Source organism: Nomascus leucogenys, chromosome 4 (assembly GCF_006542625.1).
Source record: "Nomascus leucogenys isolate Asia chromosome 4, Asia_NLE_v1, whole genome shotgun sequence".
Classification (NCBI taxonomy): domain Eukaryota; kingdom Metazoa; phylum Chordata; class Mammalia; order Primates; family Hylobatidae; genus Nomascus; species Nomascus leucogenys.
The window spans coordinates 139,343,204-139,368,353 of record NC_044384.1 but is presented as its reverse complement, the minus strand read 5'-3'; the positions used below and the strand labels follow the sequence as shown (position 1 = coordinate 139,368,353).

At 36.7% G+C, this 25,150-nt stretch overlaps 2 protein-coding genes across 2 annotated transcripts; both read right to left on the bottom strand.

The window, feature by feature from the left end:
- Nucleotides 1-726: 726 nt before the first annotated feature.
- Nucleotides 727-7,092, bottom strand: LOC115834726 (beta-defensin 131A). The gene is made up of 2 exons (XM_030810212.1): nucleotides 7,035-7,092; nucleotides 727-881 (listed from the first exon to the last, which is right to left on the bottom strand). Exons 1-2 carry the CDS (start codon nucleotides 7,090-7,092, stop codon nucleotides 727-729), a joined length of 213 nt encoding a protein of 70 aa, XP_030666072.1.
- Nucleotides 7,093-15,469: 8,377 nt separating this feature from the next.
- Nucleotides 15,470-22,884, bottom strand: DEFB130B (defensin beta 130B). The gene is made up of 2 exons (XM_003271451.1): nucleotides 22,827-22,884; nucleotides 15,470-15,651 (listed from the first exon to the last, which is right to left on the bottom strand). Exons 1-2 carry the CDS (start codon nucleotides 22,882-22,884, stop codon nucleotides 15,470-15,472), a joined length of 240 nt encoding a protein of 79 aa, XP_003271499.1.
- Nucleotides 22,885-25,150: the final 2,266 nt, after the last annotated feature.

Genomic DNA, 25,150 nt, shown 5'->3' with positions numbered 1-25,150 from the left:
TATATCATATGGCCAATAAATCCTTGTCAATGCTATTTCTAAAATTCACCTTGCATCTCTTCTTTCTTTTTAGTTCTCACTACTAGTGATCAAGTCCTAGATTACTGGAATAGAATAATGTTGCATTAATAGATTTTGTTTATATAAAATTATATATCTCATAACCTGAAAAATATACCTTATTTTCAAAACCACCTAACATTTTAACAAATATGAACTCTTAGGGCACATAGAATAATTACATAAAACCCCAAAAGGAATAGGATGGATCAAATACTTGGGTTCCATGGAATTATGGCTAACATTTATATAATGTCTATAATAGGGTCAAGTGCTGTTTAAGAACTTCACATATAATAACTCATATAATCCTAATAGTACCACAATGTAGGTACCTATTGCTATCCCATTTTATAAATAAGGAAGCTGAGATAGACAGAAAATAAATAACTTGCCCAAGCTTGAACAGTTAGTAAGTGGTAGGGCTGAGATATAGTATTGTGGGTGAAACAACAATGTGGCTGTGGATGTAAATTAAGGGAGTAAATGTTAAAATGCACACATGAAAATAGAGTGTAAGCATTTATAAAATTTATATTTATTTTCACCTGAGCATCTAAACATGCAATTATAATAATTTTCATCCAGCATTTTAATTATTCATAGATAAGAGAGTTTAAGACATGTTTTTTCTCCTGGAGTCTGAAGAAGATGCAGTTAGAATTTTCACCACTTCTTTTGTCCGTCAATTTCAATGATCTTCAGTTTGCAGCAGATGCTGAAGTCGGCACAATATCTAATTGCATGTTCATCAGCGTTGCACTTCAGTCTGCAGTGATAATATTCTGAAGGACATTCATTATTAGAAATGAAGCTTCTGGCTTTAAAAAGAGAAGACAAATTATATGACACAATATTACTTACTTTTTATTTTTAAATATCTGAAATGTTTTATTATAAATTAAAAACATTAAAGAACTTTCCCAGAAAAACAAAAACAACAGCAAAAGAATGCAAGAGAAAAAGTGGAGATGCTGAATAAAGACAAACAATGATTTCTTCTATAAAGAGACTAGATAAATGAGGCAGTAGCTGGAAATGTACAGAATTTCAAATGAGAACTATTACCACATATTTCTACCTAAAATGAATTAACCAGCTTGGGGGTGGTGTAGAGATTCATAATGCAGGAAATAATGTTTAACTTCTGGAGTTAAATTCTTAAAAAACTCATTGGGGATGGAATCTAGTGTAAGTGGAGGTGTTGGCCTTGAATCAGAGAGTGAAGCGAAGGTAGATTATGGATAAACATAAAACTACGTGAAGAGATTTGGTGATGGAAAAGTAGAAAAGCTATCTCTGGTTGCTTCTCTATTCTTGGTGAAATGAGAAAAAAGAATCCTTAATTGACAGAAGGGGTCAGAAGGAGTGGAGTCTTAGTTCCAGCTTCCCAGTGTATTCGGGCTCAAGGTCGTGTCTCCTTTACTGAGGAAGTTACTGAGATATGCCCAGGAGCCTATAACCCATAATCTCCCGTAAATATTCCCTTTAAACCTACCAGTCCTTCCCAAATCCTTTTGTTACAATTTATGTTAAAATAATTGCCATGACCAACATCATGAAAGTTTCTCCTTATGTTTTCTTCTATAAGTTTTACAGTCTCAGGTAACTATGTTTAAGTGTGTAGTTCATTTTGAGTTGCTTTTTGTGTGTAGTGTAAGATACAGGCCCAATTTTATTCTTTTGCATGTGAATATTCAGTTTTCTCAGTACCATGTATTGAAGAAATCATCTTTTCCCCATTATATATTCTTCGCATGTTTGTTGAATGCCAGTTGACTGTATAAGCGTGGGTTTATTTCTGGGCCGTCTATTCTCTTCCACTGGCCTATATGTCTGTCTTTATGCCAGTAGCACACAGTTTTGATTAATCTATCTTTATAATACATTTTGAAATTAGAAAATGTGATGCCCCTAGCTTTGTTTTTCTTGCTCATTGTTTTGACTATTCTGGATCCTTTGTGGTTTTATATGAATTTTAAGATTGTTTTTTCTATTTCTGTCAAGAGTGCCATTAGGATTTTGATAGGGATTGTATATATAATCTATAAATTGCTTTGAATAGTATGGATATTTTAATATTATTATGTCTTCCAATTCATGAACATGGGATATCTTTCCACTGATTTGTGTCTTCTTTAATTTCTTTCATGAATGTCTGCAATTTTTAATGTACCAGTCTTTCATCTTTCTGGTTAAGTTTATTCTTAAGTATCTTATCTTTTTCTTGCTATTATGAATGGGATTTTCTTTACTTGCTTTCCTGTTGCTTGTTGTTAGTGCTATAGAAACACAACTGATATTTGTATGTTGATTTTTTTTTTTTTTTTTTTTTTGAGACGGAGTCTCGCTCTGTCGCCCAGGCTGGAGTGCAGTGGCGCAGTCTCGGCTCACTGCAAGCTCCGCCTCCCAGGTTCACTCCATTCTCCTGCCTCAGCCTCTCCGAGTAGCTGGGGCTACAGGCGCCTGCCACCACCCCTGGCTAATTTTTTGTATTTTTAGTAGAGACGGGGTTTCACTGTGGTCTCGATCTCCTGACCTCGTGATCCACCCCCCTCGGCCTCCCAAAGTGTTGATTTTCTATCCTGCAACTTTACTGAATTTGTTATCAGTTTTAATAACTTTGGGGGAGTGAAGTTTAGGGTTTTTTACAAAAAATTAATGTCATTTGGAAATAGATAATTTTACTCATTCCCCCCCACCCCAACAGTTGGGATGCCATTTATTTCCTCTTCTTGCCTAATTGTTCTACTAGAACTTTTAGTATCATGTTAAATAAATGTGGCAAGAAGGGGCACTTTTGACTTGTTCCTGATCTTAGAAGAAAAGCTTTTAGTTTTTCACCATTGAGTATGAGTGAAGAATTTCTTTTTACTTTTATTGTAAGGTAGGACTACTGGTGACAAACTCTATTTTGTTTACCTAAGAAAATTATGTTTTTTTACTTTAATTTAAAGGGTAGGCTGGGCGCGGTGGCCTGCACCTTTAATCCTGGCACTTTGGGAGGCCAAGGAGGGCGGATCACCTGAGGTTAGGAGTTCGAGACCAGCCTGGCCAACATAGCGAAACCCAGTCTCTACTAAAAATACAAAATTAGCCAGGCGTGGTGGTGGCTGGCTGAGGCACGAGATTGCTTGAACCCAGGAGGCAGAGGCTGCAGTGAGCCCAGGTCACTGCCACTGCACTCCAGCCTGGGTGACAAAGTGAGACTCTGTCTAAAAAAAAAAGATAATTTTGCTAGGTAGACAGCTTTAAGATAGTGTTCTTTTTTTTTTAACATTTTAAATATTTCACTTTCCTCTCTTTTTGCTTATGTGGTTTAAGAGAAATCTGATGTAATTCTTATCATTGGTTGTCCATAGATAAAGATTTTTTCCCTCCTGGCTTCTTTTAAGATTTTCTTTTTGCCTTTCATTTTTGGCAGTTTCAATATAAGATACCTACGTTTAAATTTTTTGTATTTATCTTGCTTGGTATTCTCTCAGCTTCCTAGATATGCAGATTTTGTTTATTTTCAATTTTTGGAAAATCTCAGTCAGAATTTCCTCAAATATTTCTTCTGTTCCTTTCTCCTCCTCCTGATACTTCATTATACATATATTCTTCCTTTTGTAATTGGCCTACACTTATTAAATATGCTATTCTTTTTAATTTTTTTTTCTTTGCTTTTAAGTTTTGGAAGTTGCTATTTAAACTTCTTTAAGCTCACTGATTCTCTCCTTGATCATATCAGTCTATTGATGAATTCATCATTATGGGCTAACCAGTGTTCCTCCAAAATTTGTATGTTGAAGTCCCAATATTTAGTATCTCAGAATGTAATCATATTTGAAGATAAGTTTTTTTTTTTTTAAGGAGTGATAAAGCTAAAATGAGACTCCCAGGGTATGGCCCTCGTGCAATATGGCTGATGTCCTTATTAGAAGAGGAAGAGACACAAGGAATGCATGTGCACAGAGAAAATGCCATAAGAGGACACGGCAACAAGTCAACCAGCTGCAAGCCAAGACAGGCCTCAGGAGAAACCAAATGTGCTGACGTCTTGATCTTAGACTTATAACTTCCAGAACTGTGAGAAAATGAACTTTTGTTATTTAACGCACTCATTCTGTGGTACTTTATTATGATAACCCTATAGCAATGCAAGAATGGCCTAATACATCTATATTTATATCGGACAAAATTGACTTTAAGTGAAAAAACATAAAAAGACTTAAAGAAGGCCATTATATAATGATAAAAGGGCCAATTCAGCAAAAGGATATAAAAATTCCAAATATGTATATATATGTACCCAGTAGTGGAATACTTAGATATGTTAAAAATGTCATTAGAGCTAAAGAGAGAGATACACCTCAACATAATGATAACTGAGCGCTTCAACACCTCACTTTCAGCATTGGAGAGATCATCTAGTTAGAAAGCTAACAAATAATCATCCAATTTAATCTGTATCGCAGACCAAATAGACTTAACAGACATTTACAGAACATTTCATCCAATAGCTGTGGAATACACATTCTTCTCCTCATCACATAGAACATTCTCCAGGCTAGACCATATGTTAAGACACAAAACAAGTTTCAACAAGTTTTGAAAAATCAACATTATATCAAGTATATTCTAGAAAAAATAGAATAGAACTAGAAATGAATACTAGGAAGAACTTTGGAAACTATACAGATAACATGGAAATTAAACAACATGCTTCTGAACAAGCATTGAGTCAATGAAAAAACTAAGAAGAAAATAACAAATGTTCTTGAAATAAATGCAAATGGAAGCACAACATACAAAAACCTATGGAATACAACAAAGACAATGCTGAGAGAATTTCATAGCAATAAACGCCTACTGCAAGAACACAGTAAGATTATAAATAAGCTACTATGAACCTCAAGGAAAAAGAAAAACAAGAAAAAATGAAATCCAAACTTAGGAGAAGGAAAGAAATAATAAAAATCAGAGCAGAACTAAGTGAATTCGAGATTTAAAAAATGCAAAGAATTAATGAAACAAAAATTTGACTTTTGGAAGAGATAAACAGACTTTATAAACTGCTAGCTAGACTAACCAAGAACAAAAGAGAGAATGCCAAATAAATAAAATCAGAAATAAAACAGGAGACATTACAACTGATATAAAAGAAACACAATGGATCATTAGAGTCTGTTATAAACAACCACATGCTAAATAATCCATACAATGAAATTTTTTTTTACCAACACCAATAATCAATCTAACTTTCCCAAATTAATTTTAAAATCCACCAATACTTTATAATAAATACATATTAAACTGTGGTTTATACCAGAGATTTAGAATATCAATTGACTTATTTATCTTTTCTGAAGCACATATTACCTCAGAGCACATTTTAATATTTATTTCAAGATTCCATCATTTATTTAATTATACAGAATTATAGTTTTCCTCCATGAATGTTGGTGTTTTATATTTTTATTGAGATAAAATTTAGTATAAAACTCATTCCTTTAGAGTGTTCCTTTAGTGAGTATCAGTGGATTCTTAAAATGGGATATACTGATGACCAGTGAATGAAGGAATGAAGTATGAATATATGCCACAACATGGATGAATCTTGAAAACATTATGCTAAATGAAAGAAGACAGACCTGAAGGATCACATATTTATAATTCTGTTCATAGTAAATGTCCAGAATAGGAATATACATAGAGATAAAAATTAGATCAGTAGTTGCTAGGGACTGGGGGGAGGAGAGATTTCTTCTTGGGGTTATAAAAATATTCTGGAATTAGATAGTGGTGAGGGGTGCACAATTTTAAGAATACACTGATAACCATTGAATAGAACACTTTAAGGCAATGAATTTTAGCGTAAATTGTATCGCAATAAAAATATAAAAAACCCACTAACATTCATGGAGGTAAGGCATAATTATTTATAAGTATATAAATAAGAGAATCCTGAATCATGAAGTATTATATAAATGAGGGAATCCCGAATTGTGAAGTATTAAAATGTGCTTCAGAAATGATAAATAAGTCAACCAGTAATCTAAATCTCAGGTATAAACCACAGTTTAATATGTTTTTATTATGGAGTACTGATGAATTTTAAAATTAATTTGGGAAAGTCATATTGATTATTTAATGAATATGCTTATATATAATTGGCTAGTTATGTGGTTAAAAATTAACGTGGAATCTTAACTCTCACCATACAAAAAGTAATTTCCATATACATTAAATGATATCCTATGAGTTTTATTCAACTTTAAAGGAACACAGAGGCTGGGTCCTTGCCTGGATTGGTGGTGAAAGTGTGCTGTGGACCAAGGGTTATGGCGGAGTACCCACCTCTTCACCTCTAGCCCTTCTTCTAGTCATCATTCGCTTTTCATTTTTCCAATTCTTTAAATTTCCTGTGTTCTGTGTGCATCCTCTCACCATCTTTTGATCAAACACAACTCTCAAGTAAGTTTCTTTTTTATTATTATTATTTTTTGAGACACGGTCTCACTCTATTGCCCAGGCTGGTGTGCAGTGGCACGACCTAAGCTGAATGCAGCCTTGACATCTCAGGCTCAAGTGATCCTCCTGCCTAAGCTTCCCGAGTAGCCAGAACCACAGGCACGTGCCAATATATCTGACTAATTTTTTGTAATTTTTTTTGTAGAGATGGGGTTTCACCCTGTTGCACCCACCGGGCTGGTCTAGAACTCCTGAGCTCACCCACCTCAAACTCCCCAAATGCTGGGATTATAGGCATGAGCCACTGTGCCCGGCCTCAAGTGAGTTTATCATAGGTTAAATCACAGCAGTGAGCCACCTTATTTATTTCTTTAGTATCAACTCTTCAATCCTCTGAGCAGCCTTCATGGTACAGTAAAATCTGCCCATGCCTAATTTATTTTCAGACTCTTGAAAGACTTTGCATTTTCTTCTACTTATATTTTTAGAACTTTGGAATAAAAAAGTTTCTGTCTTACCTGGAGGAACTGTGGACATCAAGGAAAGGACTCCAAAGACAAAAAACAAGACCCTCATGGTTGAATAGGTAAAGCAGGTTAGAGAGAATCAGTAGCTGAGATGAAGAGGACATCTGTGTACATTCAGTTCTCTTAAGAGGTGAGTTGCTGAGTGATTATTGAACCTTTCAGGAGCAAGAACATTTCTGTGTTTCAATGAGATTTTATATCAGGAGACAGCATGCAATCGTCATGACTATCATTCATTTAAAGCACATTTATCAAAGGTCAACAGGGTGTGTGCAAAGGTAGTAGAAAGCACAGCCACGGCAAAGGCAGGAGAGAGACTGTTGAAATATCAGCATTGTCTTACGCATTCTGGAAGAACTGTAAAAGTTAAGGAAGCAGTTATAGAGGAAAAGCATTCATTTTACTTTTCTGATAATAGGAAGAAGCAGATAATACAACAGCATGCCTATTTATTAATATTTTGGCACTGTGTGTCAGCATGCTTAAGCAATGGAATTAGATTTGAAATTATAAACAGACTAGTGAGATAGAGAAAAGCTTTTATTTGATTATCTTTCTGTCCAATCAATCGAGTGAGATAAACTAATTTTTATATTGAAATCTAAGTTAACACAAATTGTTTGCACATCAGTTATATGTAATATCAGAGGAATTAAAGAAAGAAGAGTGCGCCTTAGGGAACCTATAATACACTTCAGAAAACAAATAATATATACAAAGAAACGGCAATGCAACATGAGCATATTTCTGACAAAGAGGCACAAATTACTTCTTAGACACTAAGGAAATGAACATAAACACCAGAATACTTTGGGTGCCCTAGGGAATGCTTAAAGAGGGTATGAGTAAACTTTATTTATTTATTTATTTTTTATTTAGAGACAGGATCTCACACTGTCGCCCAGGCTGGAGTGCAGTGGTGCAATCTTAGCTCACTGCAACCTGTGCCTCCCGGGTTCAAGTGATTCTCTTGCCTCAGCCTCCCGAGTAGCTGGGATTACAGGCACACGTCTCCATGCCTGGCTAAGTTTTGTATCTTTAGTAGCAATAGGGTCTTGCCATGTTGGCCAGGCTGCTCTCGAACTCCTGGCCTCAAGTGATCCACCAACCTCGGCCTCCCAAAGTGCTGGGATTACAGGGGTGAGCCACCACATCTGGCCAGAATATCAACTTCAGAACCTGCAAAGTACATGCACATTCCTGGTCTTACTTGACCTTCATTCCTTTCTAGATGGTCTCACTACAGGTGAAGTAACTTTTCTTAGTACCAAGAAGGAAGTGCTCTTTCTGCCATGGCTTCTTCTTGGTGCTACTTCTATAATACTTCAGAGTGTTAGTGAATGGAAGACGTCGTTACATTATTTCAGCAGTTCCTCCCTGCCTTTAGGGACTTTGAAAATGCAATCTTGAGTCAGGGATGGGGAGGTCTTGGAAGAGGCAAACTTCCCAAGTCTTAGCCTAAGGAGGGCCAGTGAGGGGCATGAAAGCTCTGGGGATGTTTTTCCCTAAACCTCCATTCAGATCCTTCCTCCTCAGTTGCTGGGGCAGCGGTGCCTGGGCACAAGCCTCTGCCAGCACGCTAGAAACTCGAAGAGGGATCTTAGGGTCATTGTGCTGGTTGTTGCTGACTATTCCATTTACTGAAGCCAGAATGCCCGAGGATCATTAGCATCTCTGATCAAGAATCCAGAATTTACTGATTTTTCTCACCTGAGAATTATTTCTTTCTTGATCACGAGCAAAGCTTTAGAAGTACAGTTTACACTGGAAAGCAATACAATTTATGAGAACAAATATTTGAAATCCTTTATGGAACACTAAGGGCATAATTTTCACTGCTTGATATTTTCTATGAACATTTGTTTGCCAGCCTGATATAGATTGGTGCAAACGTAATTGCGGTGTTTGCCATTACTTTCAATGGCAAAAATTGCAGTTACGTTTGCACCAACCTAAGAGATTTGGAGCCAGGAGGCAGACTTGGAATCCTGTGCAGGAAGCCCAAGAACATTGTGTAATCCATGGGCTGGCAATCAGGGATATCAAAGAAGGGTCAGAGGAAGGTTCATTGCATTCTGGGGGTGGACCAGTAGGTACCAGATGAGCACTGAAAGATGGCTTAGATTGCAGATGGCTTCAGCAAAGAAAGATAAAGTGCTTTGACCAATGACTTTCCTTAAAAGAACACCAGGAAGAAAATTAGACAGCTATCAAGCTATCAAACATAAGTTGTCACAGTAGAAGAAGAAAGAAGGAAATTTACCATTAGATAATTAAATTTGACCTAGAAATTATTGCATTTTATTGCACAAAACTCTCCAGGAAGGCACCAGATTTTCAATAAACAATTTATAATCGAGTATTCATTGTTTACCTTCCTTCCCTGCCTTCAGCAGTACTGACAGCCTTGGGGACTTTGACGCATTAATTATCTATTTTTCTTCTTGTTGCTGCCGGTTTTCTTTTTCTTATTTATTTATTTATTTATTTGAGACAGAGTCTCACTGTCGCCCAGGCTGGAGGGCAGCGGCGTGATCTCAGCTCACTGCAACCTCCACTTCCAGGTTCAAGTGAATCTCCTGCCTCAGCCTCCCGCATAGCTGGGATTACAGGTGTGTGCCACCACACCCAGCTAATTTTTGTATTGTTGGTAGAGATGAGGTTTCACCATGTCGGCCAGGCTGGTCTTGAACTCTTGGCGTCAAGTGATCTGCCTGCCTCTGCCTCTGCCTCCCAAAGTGCTGGGATTACAGCAGTGAGCTACGTGCCCGGTTGCTGCCAGCTTTCTAAATCCATTGTTTTCCTTACTTTAAGTCTATCAATATCCTCAAGTTCCTGCCATGTTAAAAACAAAACACAAAATTGTCTTTGCTGTATTTAGTTTGTTTTTATAATGAATGCCCTAGGTTTTCCCTTTCCCGCTCAGGAAAATCATAGTCTCTATGCTTCATTTCCATTTTATCTTTAATTCACTTCTTACCCCATGTACCGTAGAACTTAAAGTATAATAATAATAAAGAAAAAGGCCATGGTCAGGGAAGAATCTCAGAGATTGAACACTTGCTCAGTTAGACAAAAATAAAGAAAAAAGAATTCAAAAAAATGAACAAACCCCTGAGAAATATGGAATTATGTAAAGCGACCAGATATATGACTCACTGGCATCCCTGAAAGAGCGGGAGAGAAAGCAAACAACTTGGGAAACATATTTGAGGATATCTCCCATAAAAATTTCCCCAACCTCACTAGAGAGGTTGATTCAAATTCAGGAAATGCTGAGAACCCCTGCAAGATACTACACAAGACAACTATCCCTTAGACATATGTCATCAGATTCTCCAAGGTCGACATGAAAGAAAAAGTATTAAAGGCAGCTAGAGAAAAGGAGCAGGTAGCCCACAAAGGGAATCCCATTAGGGTAACAGTGGACTGTTAAGCTGAAACTCTATATGCCAGAAGAGATTGTGAGGCTACATTCAGCATTCTTAAAGACAAGAAATCCCAACCAAGAAGTTTATATCCATCTAAACTAAACTTAATAAGCAAAGGAGAAATAAAATCGTTTTCAGACAAGCAAATGCTAAGGAAATGTGTTACCATCAGACATGGGTTACCAGAGGTCCTTAAGGGAGTGCTAAATATGGAAATGAAAGAGTACCAGCCACCACAAAACACAATTAATTACATAGATATTGACACTATAGAGCAATACACAATGAAGTCTGCATAATAACCAGCTAAAAACATAATAACAGGATCGAATCCACACGTAGCAATATTAACCTTGAATATAAATGGACTAAATGCCCTACTTAAAAGGCACAAAGTGGCAAGTTGGATGAAGAAGCAAGCCCAACTGTATGCTGTCTTCAGTGTCATCGCATGTGAGACCCATCACTCATAGGCTCAAAGTAAAGGCTCAAAGAAAGATCTCCCAAGCAAATGGGAAACAAAAAAGCAGGGGTTGCCATTCTAATTTCAGACAAAACAGACTTTAAGCCAACAAAGATAGAAATAGACAAAGAAAGGCATTACATAATGGTAAAGGGTTCAATTCAACAAGAAGACTTAGCTATCTTAAATATATATGCACCCAAGACAAATGTGTGCAAATTCATTAAACAAGTTATTAGAGACCTACAAAAAGACTTAGATAACCACACAGTAATAGTGGGAGACTTCAACATCTCACTGACAGCATTCGACAGATCATTGAGAGAGAAAACTAACAAAGATATTTAGGCCCTAACTCGACATATGACCAAATGGACCTAAAAGACATCTACAGAACAGTCCACCCAACAACAGAATATATATTCTTCTCATCTGCACATGGTACACACTCTAAATAATCAACCATGTGATTGGCCATAAAACAATATTCAGCAAATTCAAAAAACTCGAAATTATACCAACCACACTCTCTCACCACATCCCAATAAAAATAGAAATAAATATTAGGAAAATCACTAAAAACCACACAATTACATGGAAATTAAACAACCTGCTCCTGAATGACTTTTGGGAATGACTTTTGAGGCTGCATCTGGAACCACATGTAAGCAGGGCTGCAGCAGTTTCCACAGGCAGATGGCGGTGTTTCTGTGTTCACGGCCTGTCTATGATTGGTGAGCCTAATCCCAGGGGCATGGGTCTGCCTTCTCAAAGCAGTTTTCCTTGGTCTTGGGCTCTAGTGGATTGTCATGACCTCCTGACTGGGTCCTGATGTTCCCACAAAGACATTTTATTCATAGATGGTTGCCAAATCAGTGTTCTGTGGGTGGATGAAGGCTGGGGACCTTCTACTTAGCCATCTTACAGATATCCTGTTTCATTTGTTCTTTGATTTCTTTTTCTTCTTTTTTTCAAGTAGTTGGGTCATTGTGATTATTCACTTTTTTTGTTATTAAACTGTTGTGTTATTTAAGAGTTGCTTTACTGTTCATAGTATTGCTCTTTAACCCATCACAGTCTATCACTGGATGTCATACTACTTTACATATAATATAAAAACCTTTCAAGGTTATATGAGCTATGGTTCTTACAGCAGCAAAAATATTTTATTTTGTAATTTGAATATGGAAATTGCAATCTTTTTCTAATGATAGTAAAATCCATTTTACTTGGACCATTTTCAAGTATTTCTGTGACTTGCCATTTATTCGGAAACTCTATTGTCTCGAACATATCAAATTTTCCAGAAAGATAGAAAGAACAAAACGAACTTGTAAATGTACAACTGGCAAAGATCTGAGAGTATCTCAAGCTTTCATGATATATCGTATTGCCTTTGCCTTTTTTTTTTTTTTTTTTTTTTGAGATGGAGTCTTGCTCTGTCGCCCAGGCTTGAGTGCAGTGGCGCAATCTTGGCTCACTGCAACCTCTGCCTCCTGGGTTCAAGCGATTCTCCTGCCCCAGCCTCCCGAGTAGCTGGGATTACACGCACCCACCACCATGCCTGGCTAATTTTTGTATTTTTAGTAGAGGTGGGGTTTTGCCATGTTGGCCAGGCTGGTCTTGAACTCCTGACCTTGGCCTCCCAAAGTGTTGGGATTACACGTGTGAGCCACTGCGTCCGGCCTGCCTTTGCCTTTATATAACAATAAAATTAACTCCTTTGGAGTTTATCAAGTATGCCCTCATAAATTAGTATCAATATAATATGTTTCATGCATGGAATCCTATCACTGTATACAGTAAACATGGCCTTCTGCAGAAGATATAGTCAAGTACTCCAACAGATTGCATGTAATTCACCCAGTCTTGTTATCAAAAGGCACAGACAGCCTTTTCCCAGAAATCTTTTAAATGTCCCTAAGACGTGGATTTCTGCACGTCTGGATGAGATATCCGAGCAATATTGCCCTAAAATCTCAGTGGTTAAGATATGGTCAGGTATTTCTAACAACTAGCACAGCAGTAAAAAAACCAAAGGAGTTATCTCTAGATCTATATCTTTCAGATAAAGAGACATAATTCATCTTTGGATTGTCAGAAGACTTTTCTGATTTATTATTTTATATGTGAAGTTGTTTTACTTTTTGAAAGTTTACAGGCAAAGGTCTCTATGTGAGTGAATTTTCTAACTCCTATTTAATTTCAACTTTAACTGGTGATTTCTTTACTATAGTGGTCTTCAACCACGGACAATGTTGCCCTCAGAGGACTTTTAGTAATGTGTAGAGATTTTTTTTGTTTGTTTGTTTATTTATTTTTATTTTGGTCACAGGTGGGAGAAATGTCTTAGAGGCAAGAGAGGCTGCTAAACATCCTACAATATATAGGAAAGCTACCCACAGCAAAAACAAATTGTTCTTCTCAAAATGTTGACAGTGCTGGAGATCAGAGACATTGCTCTACTTTATATTTTATTGCCTGTCCCTGAACTTCTTTATTAAATGGCCAATATTGTATGGTAAAATCGAGAGTATCATTAGAAAGAAAATTAATAAAAACAATCAGAATTAGAAATTAGAGGCTCCCCTGCCTATGGAGTAGCCATTCTTTTATTCCTTTACTTTCTTAATAAACTTTCTCTCACTTAAAAAAAAAAAGAAATTAGATTTTCTGGACTGATTCTTTTTGTTCCTTATCTTTTTCATTTCCCTTACCTGTTTTTCCTTCTTGCTCAGAGATAAAAAATGTTCTGGCCAGGCGCGGTCGCTCACACCTGTAATCCCAGCACTTTGGGAGGCCGAGGTGGGCTGATCACGAGGTCAGGAGATCGAGACCATCCTGGCTAAGACGGTGAAACCCCGTCTCTACTAAAAATACAAAAAATTAGCCAGGCGTGGTGGCGGGCACCTGTAGTCCCTGCTACTTGGGAGGCTGAGGCAGGATAATGGCGGCAACCCGGGAGGCGGAGCTTGCAGTGAGCTGAGATCGCGCCACTGCACTCCAGCCTGGGTGACAGAGCGAGACTCCGTCTCAAAAAAAAAAAAATGTTCTTTTTGCTTCAGTGAGTTGAGATGTTATATTAATTCAATGTCAAGTCTCTGAAGAAACTTTCACTAATTCACAAAGATGGAGAATAAGAAATGAGTGATGATTTTTTTTTTTTTGGTTACATTTAATAGAAAAATTTGGACTTAACAAGGGGAAGATAATTTCATTTCAGGCAGTAATTCATTTGGATTCTAATGTCTTTGGGCTTTAACATAGAGGTTGAAGAGATTCAATCTTTGAACTTCAATTTATGCCTAGAAATTTTATAAGGAGACTTCTTGTTTATATTCAAATGTGGGAAATTTTTCTTTTTTAGCGTTTTAATATAAGAGAGTGTTTATGACTTTTAAAGTCTCTTAATGTCATTTAATTATCAAAGAATCTCTAATGTGCTACACTCGATAGTGTAGTGGCATGTAACTTAAGATGAGAAAGAAGAGAAGATGTAAATTTTCAGCTATCTGTAAAATGTATATGGTAAAAATTATATTAGTGTATTATTCTGGGATTAGCTTAGAATCTGATCTCAGAATAATATGCTGTTCATGAGTGATTCTGAGAAGACACAGAAAAAGCAATGACTAGTATTGAAGAAACAGATCCATGAAGATGCGATTAGAGTTACTTTAATAGAGTCCTGACATCTCCTCTGCATAGGTAGATAACCCATCCTCCCTGATTCATTGACTATAAGCTTTGTGGTTAAAAAAATACAAACTCTTGAATTTTGTTTGTGGGGTAATTAGGCCTCATTCTAGATGTTTTCCATCTTTGTGGCACTCACGCCATGTCATACTCCTGGTATCCTCCCTGCCCTTTAATTTTCTTGGCCCCAGAAAATGGAGTTATCTGATGGAGAGTTTGGAAAGAACTAACCAGGCATGCTGAGTTAGCAACTCTTCAGCTCTACAGCTCCTCCTAGTGAGCCTACTTGTAGAAAGCAGGTCTTCTTTTCTATTTCTCTAGGGGCAGGGGGCAGTAGAGGGGAGACCTGCTTCAAGTGCTGGAATGACTGGAATGGTAATGTGCCTAATTCTCAGGTGCAATGCTAGCAAGGTCACATGATTAGCAGGCTTTAACCCATATTATCTAAGTAGGTCTCTGTTAGTAATGAAAATGATATTTGTTCAGAACTGGATGAGGAAGAAGGTTGACATTGCACTTCAAATAATCGAACCCTGCCTACTGATACTTCATATTCTTATTGTTTTACATATTTAACATTTTTATCTTTTTTTTAGAAACTTATATTTTTTATAAATACCTGTAGGGTATGAGATTCTTCTGTTATCTACTTTATTCTTATAGTTCTTAAGAGGCTTGCATGTGCATCAAGAAGAAATGCTCCAGGAGGCAGTCAGTACACATGGGATTAGGACATTTATTTCCAGTCAAGGGAGAATAAGAAATTGGGTTAAACAGGAGTCTGCAAAATTTATCCATCCATTCTGGAGTTCAAAGGGCTTAACGTTTGCTCCCACCTACGGAGATTTTCCTTTGGGAACCGGAGTTGGATAGGGCTCAAGTATCCACCACCTTCTACAACATTTTTTTTCTTCATTACATTTACCAATGGTATCATCTAGTGTGCTGCATAGTTTGTCTCTGCACACCCCTTTCAAAGCAATACACTGTTTTTGTCCTGGAATAACGCCAGTCTTTCCTGCACAGGAAGAGATTTAAGAACATCATTAATTCACTATCGAAAATATACATAAAACAATAAACCCCCAGAAGAATGGCTTTGGGATAGGAAAGAAAACATTGTCTATATGAAAGGATCAGACCCGTAGACAGAAATAGTGCCTTTTTATGGGAAGGGAGCCAAGATTGTAGATTACATACACCTTGAAGGAAATAGGCCGATTTCTAAAATCCTTTAAACGGATTGTCCTCCCCTGGAGCAGTACATTTTGAAATGTATGGGACCATTTGTTCTTGCCACCATGCCTAGGGAAAGTGTCTTTTGTATTTGGCAGATAGCACAGCATTGCTAAATTTTTCACCAAAGGAATTGTCTTGCACCAAACACCAACAATGGCGCCACTAAGAAACAGTTTCAAAGGAAGTATCTGTCCCTCCAAATTCCCATCTGTGCATACATCATCCCTATCAAATGGTGCACGTTCATATCTTCATCTCCTTTCATAGAAAGCCTATCAATCCTTTAGATTTTATCTAAACTAATTTCCTCATTTCAGGACTATGTAAGAAATACCTTTCCTATGTTGCTCAATACTTCATAGATAGATGGAGGAATGAATAGATAGATAGATGATAGATAGATGATAGATAGATAGATAGATAGATAGACAGACAGACAGACACCTGGAGAGAATTACTCACAGAGCTAAAAAGTATTTTCCCTTAAGAGTATCCACATGTTCTGTTAATTCTTCTGGTTGTTGAGAAGCATATGGCTAAGGGTGTGCTGTAATTCAGTAGTTTTCTCTATGCTTACTATCATTTCTCTTGCCTTCTCAGCACAACCATAGTTTATCTTTCCTACTGTATATCACCGCAGATGTTATATAAGAAAAACACTTTTGCTGATGTTCATTAACAGACATTAGTTCCTGAACCATCCTGTTAACACACCTGGGTGTTATTTTGTTTTTACTGTCCTGTAATATACTACCTCTGGCTTCTTTGCTTCTGTACATGAGAAAGAGTTTGGTGGCCTTTTCAGCTCTCAATCTTTTTGTTGTTGTTTGTTATTGTTTAGTATTTAAACTAGGCTATCATTATTGTTTCTCTACTCTGTAGAGATAGATCCATAGCCAGAAAAACCAATGCAGCCTTTTGGAACTGAGCACTCATAACCTGTGCAAGATTGTCTTCCACTTTTGTTAGGAGCTTCAACATAGTGAACTCAGGTATTATACTCTATTATCAGACTAGCAGTTCATAAACTCAGGGTTTCTGTGCAGCAAGAGAGTATCATGATGGGGGAGTTGGGTAATATCTTGTAGTATTCTCTCTTTTTTCCAAGACTATTGTGGAAGAGAAAGTGGCTGCCTTTCAGAGAGAGACCTGAAGTCTCCCCAGCCAGTTGTGGAAGGCACTGGTTCAACTGCATTGTCTACACAGAAGACAGGCTTCATGCTCAGAAGCATAGGAGACCTGTTGCTAGCTGTTGGTCTTTTCCCTGATAACTTCATCCATACATTTAACATCTGGCAACATTGTCAGACTTTTTAAATGCAGCTAAAATCAGGGGTTATTAGTACTAGGAAAGATATAGTAAGAGGCAGAGTGTGGCATCAAGGAGGCCTATGCATGTGAACTTAGAGGCATCCCATGAAAAATGAGGTGGAATGTGAATCTTCAGCTGAAGCCAAAAGAGTGAACTTCCTCTCAGTAGGATGCGTAACCCACTGTACTGTAAAGTTCAGCCTACTGACACAGCATGTAGCCTAAGATAGTGCCAATTCCTCTATTTGGGAAATGTCCCTTGCTTCACTCAAAAGGAGTGGAACAATTCATCCTAGCAGTGATGTGCTTCCTGCTACGTGGGAAGCTTAATTTAAAGAGGTATGCTTTGAGCATGAAGGCAAAGAGTTATAATCTCCCTTTTTACCGATGACTGTGACATATCGTCATGCCAAGGGCACTAGTTTAACTCAAAAAGAGAAGATTAAATTACTTAATTCATATTCAGATTCATATTCCTCATTCATGAGGAAGGAAATTTCTTCCCAGATATTCACATTTATTTTCAGACTTATTGACAGAAGTATATACATATAGAGCAAAAGAAGAGAGGCACTCTCTAATACACTTTAGAATTTATTTCACATTAATATGTTATAATGTTTATATCACATGGCAGTTGAGGAAAGGATGCATATTTAATAAGTGCTTTTGGAAAAAGAAACAATTTAGGTGTTCACTTCATATTAAAACACAACATTAATTTCTGTGGATGCAGTGAGAAGAACTTAGAGTCACACTGGAAAAGACCCTTAATAGAGCATTCATCTCCTTTCTAAAAGGATATAACTTTCCTAGCATTAGAACTCATTGAGTCAGTAACTTTTAAGTTTTTTGCGGGGGGCGGTGATATGGAGGATTTAAATGGAACAGGCTCTTCCTGGAACTTTATCAATCAAAAAATAGAAGCGCAGTTTCCTTTTCTCTACATAATGTGAGTTCAAGCTGTCTTCTGCTTCTGTCCAATGTCGTGTATTTAGATATTATGTTATTCTCCACAGTCGGTGTAAGAAGAATGCTAGAATTTTCTTAATTCTCAGAGAGCTAATGCAGCAATCCAAGATTTATGCCATTCTAACCTCTTTAGACTTATATTCCCTGCATACATATGTATGTTTGTGTGTATATATAAATGTATATGAACTATTCCAATTTTTTATAGGATACCATGCATTCTTTTTTGAAAAAATATAAGGATACATAAAAACATATATTCAAGTAGCTATAACTTAATATTCATCAGACCTTAAGCTGATAAACTAATATTTCAGATTATGTAGTTTCTTTGGAGAAATTTTTTCGTGCAAACAATAACTTTTTTTACTTAATTGGATTTTTTGGGGGTAAAAATGTCTTTAACAAAACTCTTCATGATCTAGCCACTCAATTTTTCTTAAAAGAAATTTTATGAGGTACAAGTTATATAGGACTTATAAAATTTCTAAGATTATCAGAATGCTTCCAGACACCTGATAAATTCTACATGCCCAACAGTCACACCATAGATTAAGATCAGAATTTTTGGAATGCAGTATTATTAAATTGTATAGACAGCTCGGCAATTAACTATTTAGTACTAAGAGACCATACACAACTGATAATGAAATTCCTATTTTTCGACCTGAGTGTTCTGGGTTCCACTTCATAATGTGACCAAGAACATCTCAATATGCACAAGTTAGGCATTTTGACCTTTACATATGGTTTTAATATCCTCTGATCACAAGAAACCTGGCTATTCAAAAGTGATTCCCTCCTGTGCAGAATTATAGGGCCTTCATTTAATCCTTCTTCCTGGTATAACTGATTTGGAAGGAACAAAGAAGGGCTGATATTTCTATTCCTGCAGAAAGATGTCACAGCTTGAAAGGCAGGCCTCTGAAAGATTCTTGTCGTATTTGTGGGGAGATTAACTCAGCTTTCAACCTCAAATAACCTCTTGTTCTTCATCTTTTATTTTATTGTGGTCAGAACACTTAAAGTGAGATCTACCTTCTTAAGAAATTTTTAAGTGCTATAGATATAATATTTTACAGTTGATATTTAGAGCTTATTCATCTAATAAAACTGAAAACTTTTACTCATTAAATAGCAACTCCCTATTTCCTCCTCCCTCCCCAGTCCCTGGAAACCACAATTCTGCTACCCGTTTCCATGAGTTTGACTATTTTAGGTACCTCATATAAGTGGAATCATGCAGTATTTATCTTCTGTGACTGGCTTATTTCATTTAGCATAATGTCCTCCAGGTTCATCCATGTTGTCACATATAGCAGAAAACCTCCTGAGTTTCCTCAATATATAATAAGAAGATTTTGAGAAAAAAGTCTGACAGAAATCAGAGTTACCATTTTTGTATGCATATCTATACCTATGGATTGATTAAAAACATTGACCCAGATTAAAGAGATTTGCTTTTAGCTGCAATGTTGCTACTACTTATGTGATCTGAGTAAAATCACATTCTTTATCTGTACATGGGTTTTATTATCTAAAATAAAAACAATTGCCACTAAATTTTATTTTAATTTGAAATTATTACCATCATATAATTTCACATCAGATGTCACTACAAGTGTATCTGACCTCTATTTGTATCTTCTGACCTTTGTATCTTCTGACCAAAGATGAGAACCAAATGAGAATTGCATAAACTCCTTCAGAAGGAGGCAATCATATGTGAGGTGGATGTCAGCATGTCCACAGATTAGGTAAAGATCAAACAATTGAGTAGCTTTGATTGCACTTAAAAGAATCTCAGAACTGGAACAAAACAAGAGTGCCCTCTCTCACCATCCTAATCAACATAGTACTGGAAATATGAGCCAAAGCAATTAGCCTTTTGAAATAAAAGGCATCCAAACAGGAAAAGAAGAAATCAAATTACCTCTTTTTATTGATGATATTATTCTACACTTAAGAAACCATAAAAATTCTTTCAAAGCCTCCTGGAACTGATAGACCACTTTAGTAAAGTTTCAGGATGCAAAATCAATGTACAAGATCCTTGTACAAGCCTTTCTATACACCAATAATGTTTAACCCGAGGGCCAAGTCAAGAATGCAATCCCATTTACAATAGCCACACAAAAAATTAAATACCCATGAATACATTTAACCAAGGAGGTGAAAGATCTCTACAAGTGACACTACAAATCACTACTGAAAGAAATAACAGATGACACAAATAGAAAAATATTCCCTGCTGTGGATTGGAAGAATCAATATCGTGAAAATGGCCATACTGCCCAAAGCAATTTATAGATTCAGTGCTATTCCTATCAAACTACCAATGACATTTTTCACAGAATAGAAAAAACTATTCTAAAATTCATATGAAACCGTAAAAGAACTCAGACAACCAAAATAATCCTAAGCAAAAAGAATAACACTGGAGGCATCATCCTACTTGACTTCAAATTATACTATAAGGCTACAGTAACTAACATGGCATGGGACTGGTACAAAAGCAGACACATGAACCACTGGAACAGAATAGAGAACCCAGAAATAAAGCTGCACATTTATAACCATCTGCTCTTTGACAAAGTTGACAAAAATAAGCAATGGGAAAAGGACTCCCTTTTCAATAAATTGTGCTGAGATAGCTGGCCAGCCATAAGCAGAAGAATAAAACTGGATGCCTATCTTTCACCATATACAAAAAATTAACTCACGATGGATTAAATATTTAAATGTAAGACCTCAAACTATAAGAATTCTAGAAGAAAACCTAAGAAACACCATTCTAGATATTGGCCTTGGGGAATAATTTATGACTAAGTACTCAAAAGCAATTGCAACAAAAACAAAAGTTGACAAGTAGAGCCGAATTAAACTAAAGAGCTTCTGCAGAGAAAAAGAAACTATTAACAGGGTAAACAGAAAACAACAGAATGGGAGAAAATATTTGCTAACTATGCATCTGACAAAAATTTAATATCCGGAATCTACAGGGAATTTAAATCAACAAGCAAAAAACAAATAAAGTGGGGAAAAAACATGAAAAACATGAACAGACTCTTCTCAAAAGAAGACATAGAAGCAGCCAGCAAACATGAAAAATAGCTCAACATCACTAATCACTAGAGAAATGCAAATAAAGACCACAGTGAGAACTATGTTACCCCAGTGAGAATGGCTATTATTAAAAAGCCAAAAAATTACAGAAAGGCAGATGAGGCTGTGGAGAAAAGGAATGCTTATACACTGTTGGTGGGACTGTAAATTAGTTCAGCCACTGTGGAAAGCAGTCTGAAGATTTCTCAAAGAACCTAAAACAGAGCTACCATTCCACCCAGCAATTCCATTACTGGATATATTGTCCAAAAGAAAATAAATAATTCTACCCAAAACATACCTGCCCTCCTATGTTCATCACAGAACTACTCACAATACTAAAGACAAAGAATCAACTCAGGTGCTCATCAATGGTGGAATGGATAAAGAAAATGTGGTACATATACACCATGGAATACTATGCAGCCCTAAAAAAGAACAAAATCATATCCTTTGTAGCAACACGGATGCAGCTGGAGGATGTGATCCCAAGCAAATTAATGTAGAAATAGAAAACCAAATACTGCATGTTCTCACTTATAAGTGGGAGCTAAACATTGGATAGTCATGGACATAAAGATGGGACATTGGAGACTACTAGAGTGGGGAGGGAGGGAAACAAGTATTGAAATCTGAGTATTTGGTACTATGCTCACTACCTGAGTGATGGGATCACCATCATGCCCCAAACCTCACATCACAAAATATACCAACATAAAAAACCTGCACATGTACCCCCTAAATCTACAATATAAGTTGAGAGATAAAGCGAGGAAGAGATCTTTGTTCATTGACCACCCATTTTATTTTGAGGGATATGAACATGCCACTATTAACAGTGGAGATAATAATTTTATCATATCTTACCAGGATCTGGATGAAACACCCTGAAGGTGTTTGATTCTATATTCCCTTTTCAGCTTGATTCTACATTTCAATATTTAAACTTCTGAATCACGGACCCTAAGGATGCAAGTAAGAGTCTTGAAGTATTTTCTATATTATTTGTCTTATGCGTAAAATTTTGCCATTAAAGCTTCATGCCCCTGTTTATTCTTTTCCAAATTCCCTTGCTTCCAAATTTCTATTGGTCTGTTATGATTTGATGCAAAATTTTCTTTTTGAACTCTGTCTTATTTGCTTAACTGCTACCCTTCACAAATATTCCTCACCAATAGACTCCACATCACTTCCATTCACTACTGAGTTTGAACCAAGAACTCTCATCTTCACTCTCCTTTTTGGAGAGTGAAGCCTTGATGATACCTGTTTGCTTTATTTACTAACCTTTAAATCACCTATCAAAGCTTCTATACCCCTAACTCTATTTCAGCCCCATTTTCTAATTACTGAGCTCTTGAACCCCCATTTTCTGTTGAAAGAACTCCTTGTCCTGCTTCTCAATTGTGGCCTCATTAGTACCAAAGAAGATAAACATGTTGGATTTCTGAATTCCTAAGGCTGTGAATTGGGGTCTGAGTTAGGATGGCCGCAGTATAATTATCTCAGTAGACCTCCTCCGGTCTAGGCGTCCCAATAGACTTCTACAATCATTCACCGTCTTACCTTTTGGTATTAAAGTCACAAAGAGGAGGAGAACAGAAATAAGGGAATGGAGTTTCATGGTTGAGTGCCCAATAGAGAGGTGAGTGATCCGGGCTGGTGGAACACAGGGGCTTTTATTTAATTCTGGGGGCCTGAGGTTCCTCTTGGTCACTGAAGCTTAACAGAAAGGAAATAAAACAGCTTCCGCTGGAATATTTCCAAACTCTAGAGTCTCTAAATTTGGTGACAAATTAACCTGATTGTAGGAAACCAGATGGCTAACCCTTTCCTTTTTCTATGGCTCTCAATTTCACCAGAGGTTAATTAATACCTTTAGTTAATTTTCTTTTTTGAATGGGGCCAAGAAGTAAGGCCGTGTGAGTACAGAACATCCTTATTACAAAAGTCCTAGGGTTTGTAAGGAAACATTTCCATAATGCACTCTTTTTTTTTTTTTGCAAGAGAGACAAGAGTACTGTCTAAGATCCATTTATGAAAAGCTATGTGTTTTTGTTTGTTTGTTTGTTTGTTTTTTACTAAGTTAGTCCTTAAAACAGAGGCTGTCACTTGTGTGAGGTGTTCTTTTTTTTTTTTTTTTGAGACGGAGTCTCGCTCTGTCGCCCAGGCTGCAAGCTGGAGTGCGGTGGCGCGATCCTGGCTCACTGCAAGCTCCGCCTCCCAGGTTCACGCCATTCTCCTAACTCAGCTTCCCCAGTAGCTGGGAATGCAGGTGCCCGCCACCACGCCCGGCTAATTTTTTTTGTATTTTTAGTGGAGATGGGGTTTCACCGTCTTAGCCAGGATGGTCTCGCTCTCCTGACCTCGTGATCCGCCTGCACTGTATTTATTAGTTAAGGCGGTTACAAAGGTTTGCCTCAGCTCTAGCAGAGGGAACATAGACTTCACCTCTCAGTGGAGGAATACCAATGTTACATTATAAAAAGATCTCGTGGGATGGAATATATATTTTTAGAAAACTACAGTTTTTGGAAATGCATTTTTGAAAAATACAACGTGCCACTGTAGCTATAATTTTTTTTTCAGTTTCGAAAATGTCAGTTTTACGTGGTTCAATCCATTATGCTCTTGATTAAAATTGCCAGAATTTTATTGTCCTTCATTTTCAATATTGGGAACTGTTGTGACTAAGTAATAATAATAGTAAAATGAATAAATTATATGGTATGAATAGTATAATAAAAAGGTTATGGTGTAGTGACATCAGCAAAAATGGAATAAAAATGTTCAAAATTTTATCTGTTTGCAAAATACACTAAAAAACTGGCAACAACTGTCAAAATAAAGCTTTTTAGAACTCTGAAAACTAACATAAGGTTTTCAGAAATCTAGGGAGTGCTAATTCTAGCAAAATATCTGGTCTCAGTAAGAACATCGATTTGTGGTTTTTAACTTACCCTGTTTCCATTCTTCACAGAGAAGCAGCAGGCTTGAAAATAATGCCCAGATTTTTAATACCAATGCGAGAAGAAACAGAATGGACTTCATTCATGAAAAATTGATCTGTCTGTTGACTCCCTGGAATATATTCTCAAAAGCCTTGTTTTTTCACTTAATCTGGACCTCACGCAGTGGTAAAGCTGCTGCTTGGTGTGTGGGGGTGTTAGAAAACATTTACAGAAAAACATAAACACTGCTGCCTGAACACTGGGGAAAACAATAGACTAAACAAAAATCTTGAGAGAAAGTACTGGGAATGACATGCTTTGGGGAATATGGGGTTTGAAAAGCTTCAACATATTTCTGAGAATTTGCAAAACTGTGTATGTCAAGGCTGTGTGCATGCTCAGTAAAAACCTGGGAAATTTCTACCTTCCCTGCACAAGCAGAAAGTGTAGGCCAAGGCAGAGTTGTAAACTGTCTGGCTGAGTGTTGAAAGCAGGGCCCAACACATACACAAAGCCCCTCTGCAAGTTCCAAACACATATGGAAATCTTTGCCAAATTATAAGCTGACCTATAAGCTAATGGAAAAAATATTTTAATCAGCATAGGTGACAAAAAATAGAGACCACAAAGTTTATTCAGAAAAGATACTAAACACACAAATAACTACAACAAGGAGTACAAGGTGGGGAGGAGGGAGAATCTTATTTTTAGAGTGGCCACATTATCATGTTTAAAATGTCTGGTATTCAAAAAAAAGTATGAGACATGTAAAAAAAAAAAAAACCCAAGAAAGCATGGGACATGGAAAAGAAAAAATGCAGTTAATAAAAACTACCCCTGAGGACATCCAGACATTGGCCTTAATAGAAAAAGACTTTAAATCAACTATTTTAGATATGTTCAAAGAGCTAAAGGAAACAACATCTAAGGAACTAAAGA

Bases quoted from the DNA above. Each gene is read 5' to 3' on its own strand.
- DEFB130B (XM_003271451.1), bottom strand. From the start codon at position 22,884: ATGAAACTCCATTCCCTTATTTCTGTTCTCCTCCTCTTTGTGACTTTA. The intron at 15,652-22,826 runs GTAAGACGGTGA...CTTCCTGTGCAG, and splicing joins TGTGACTTTAATACCAAAAG to GAAAGACTGGCGTTATTCCA.
- LOC115834726 (XM_030810212.1), bottom strand. From the start codon at position 7,092: ATGAGGGTCTTGTTTTTTGTCTTTGGAGTCCTTTCCTTGATGTCCACA. The intron at 882-7,034 runs GTAAGACAGAAA...CTCTTTTTAAAG, and splicing joins GATGTCCACAGTTCCTCCAG to CCAGAAGCTTCATTTCTAAT.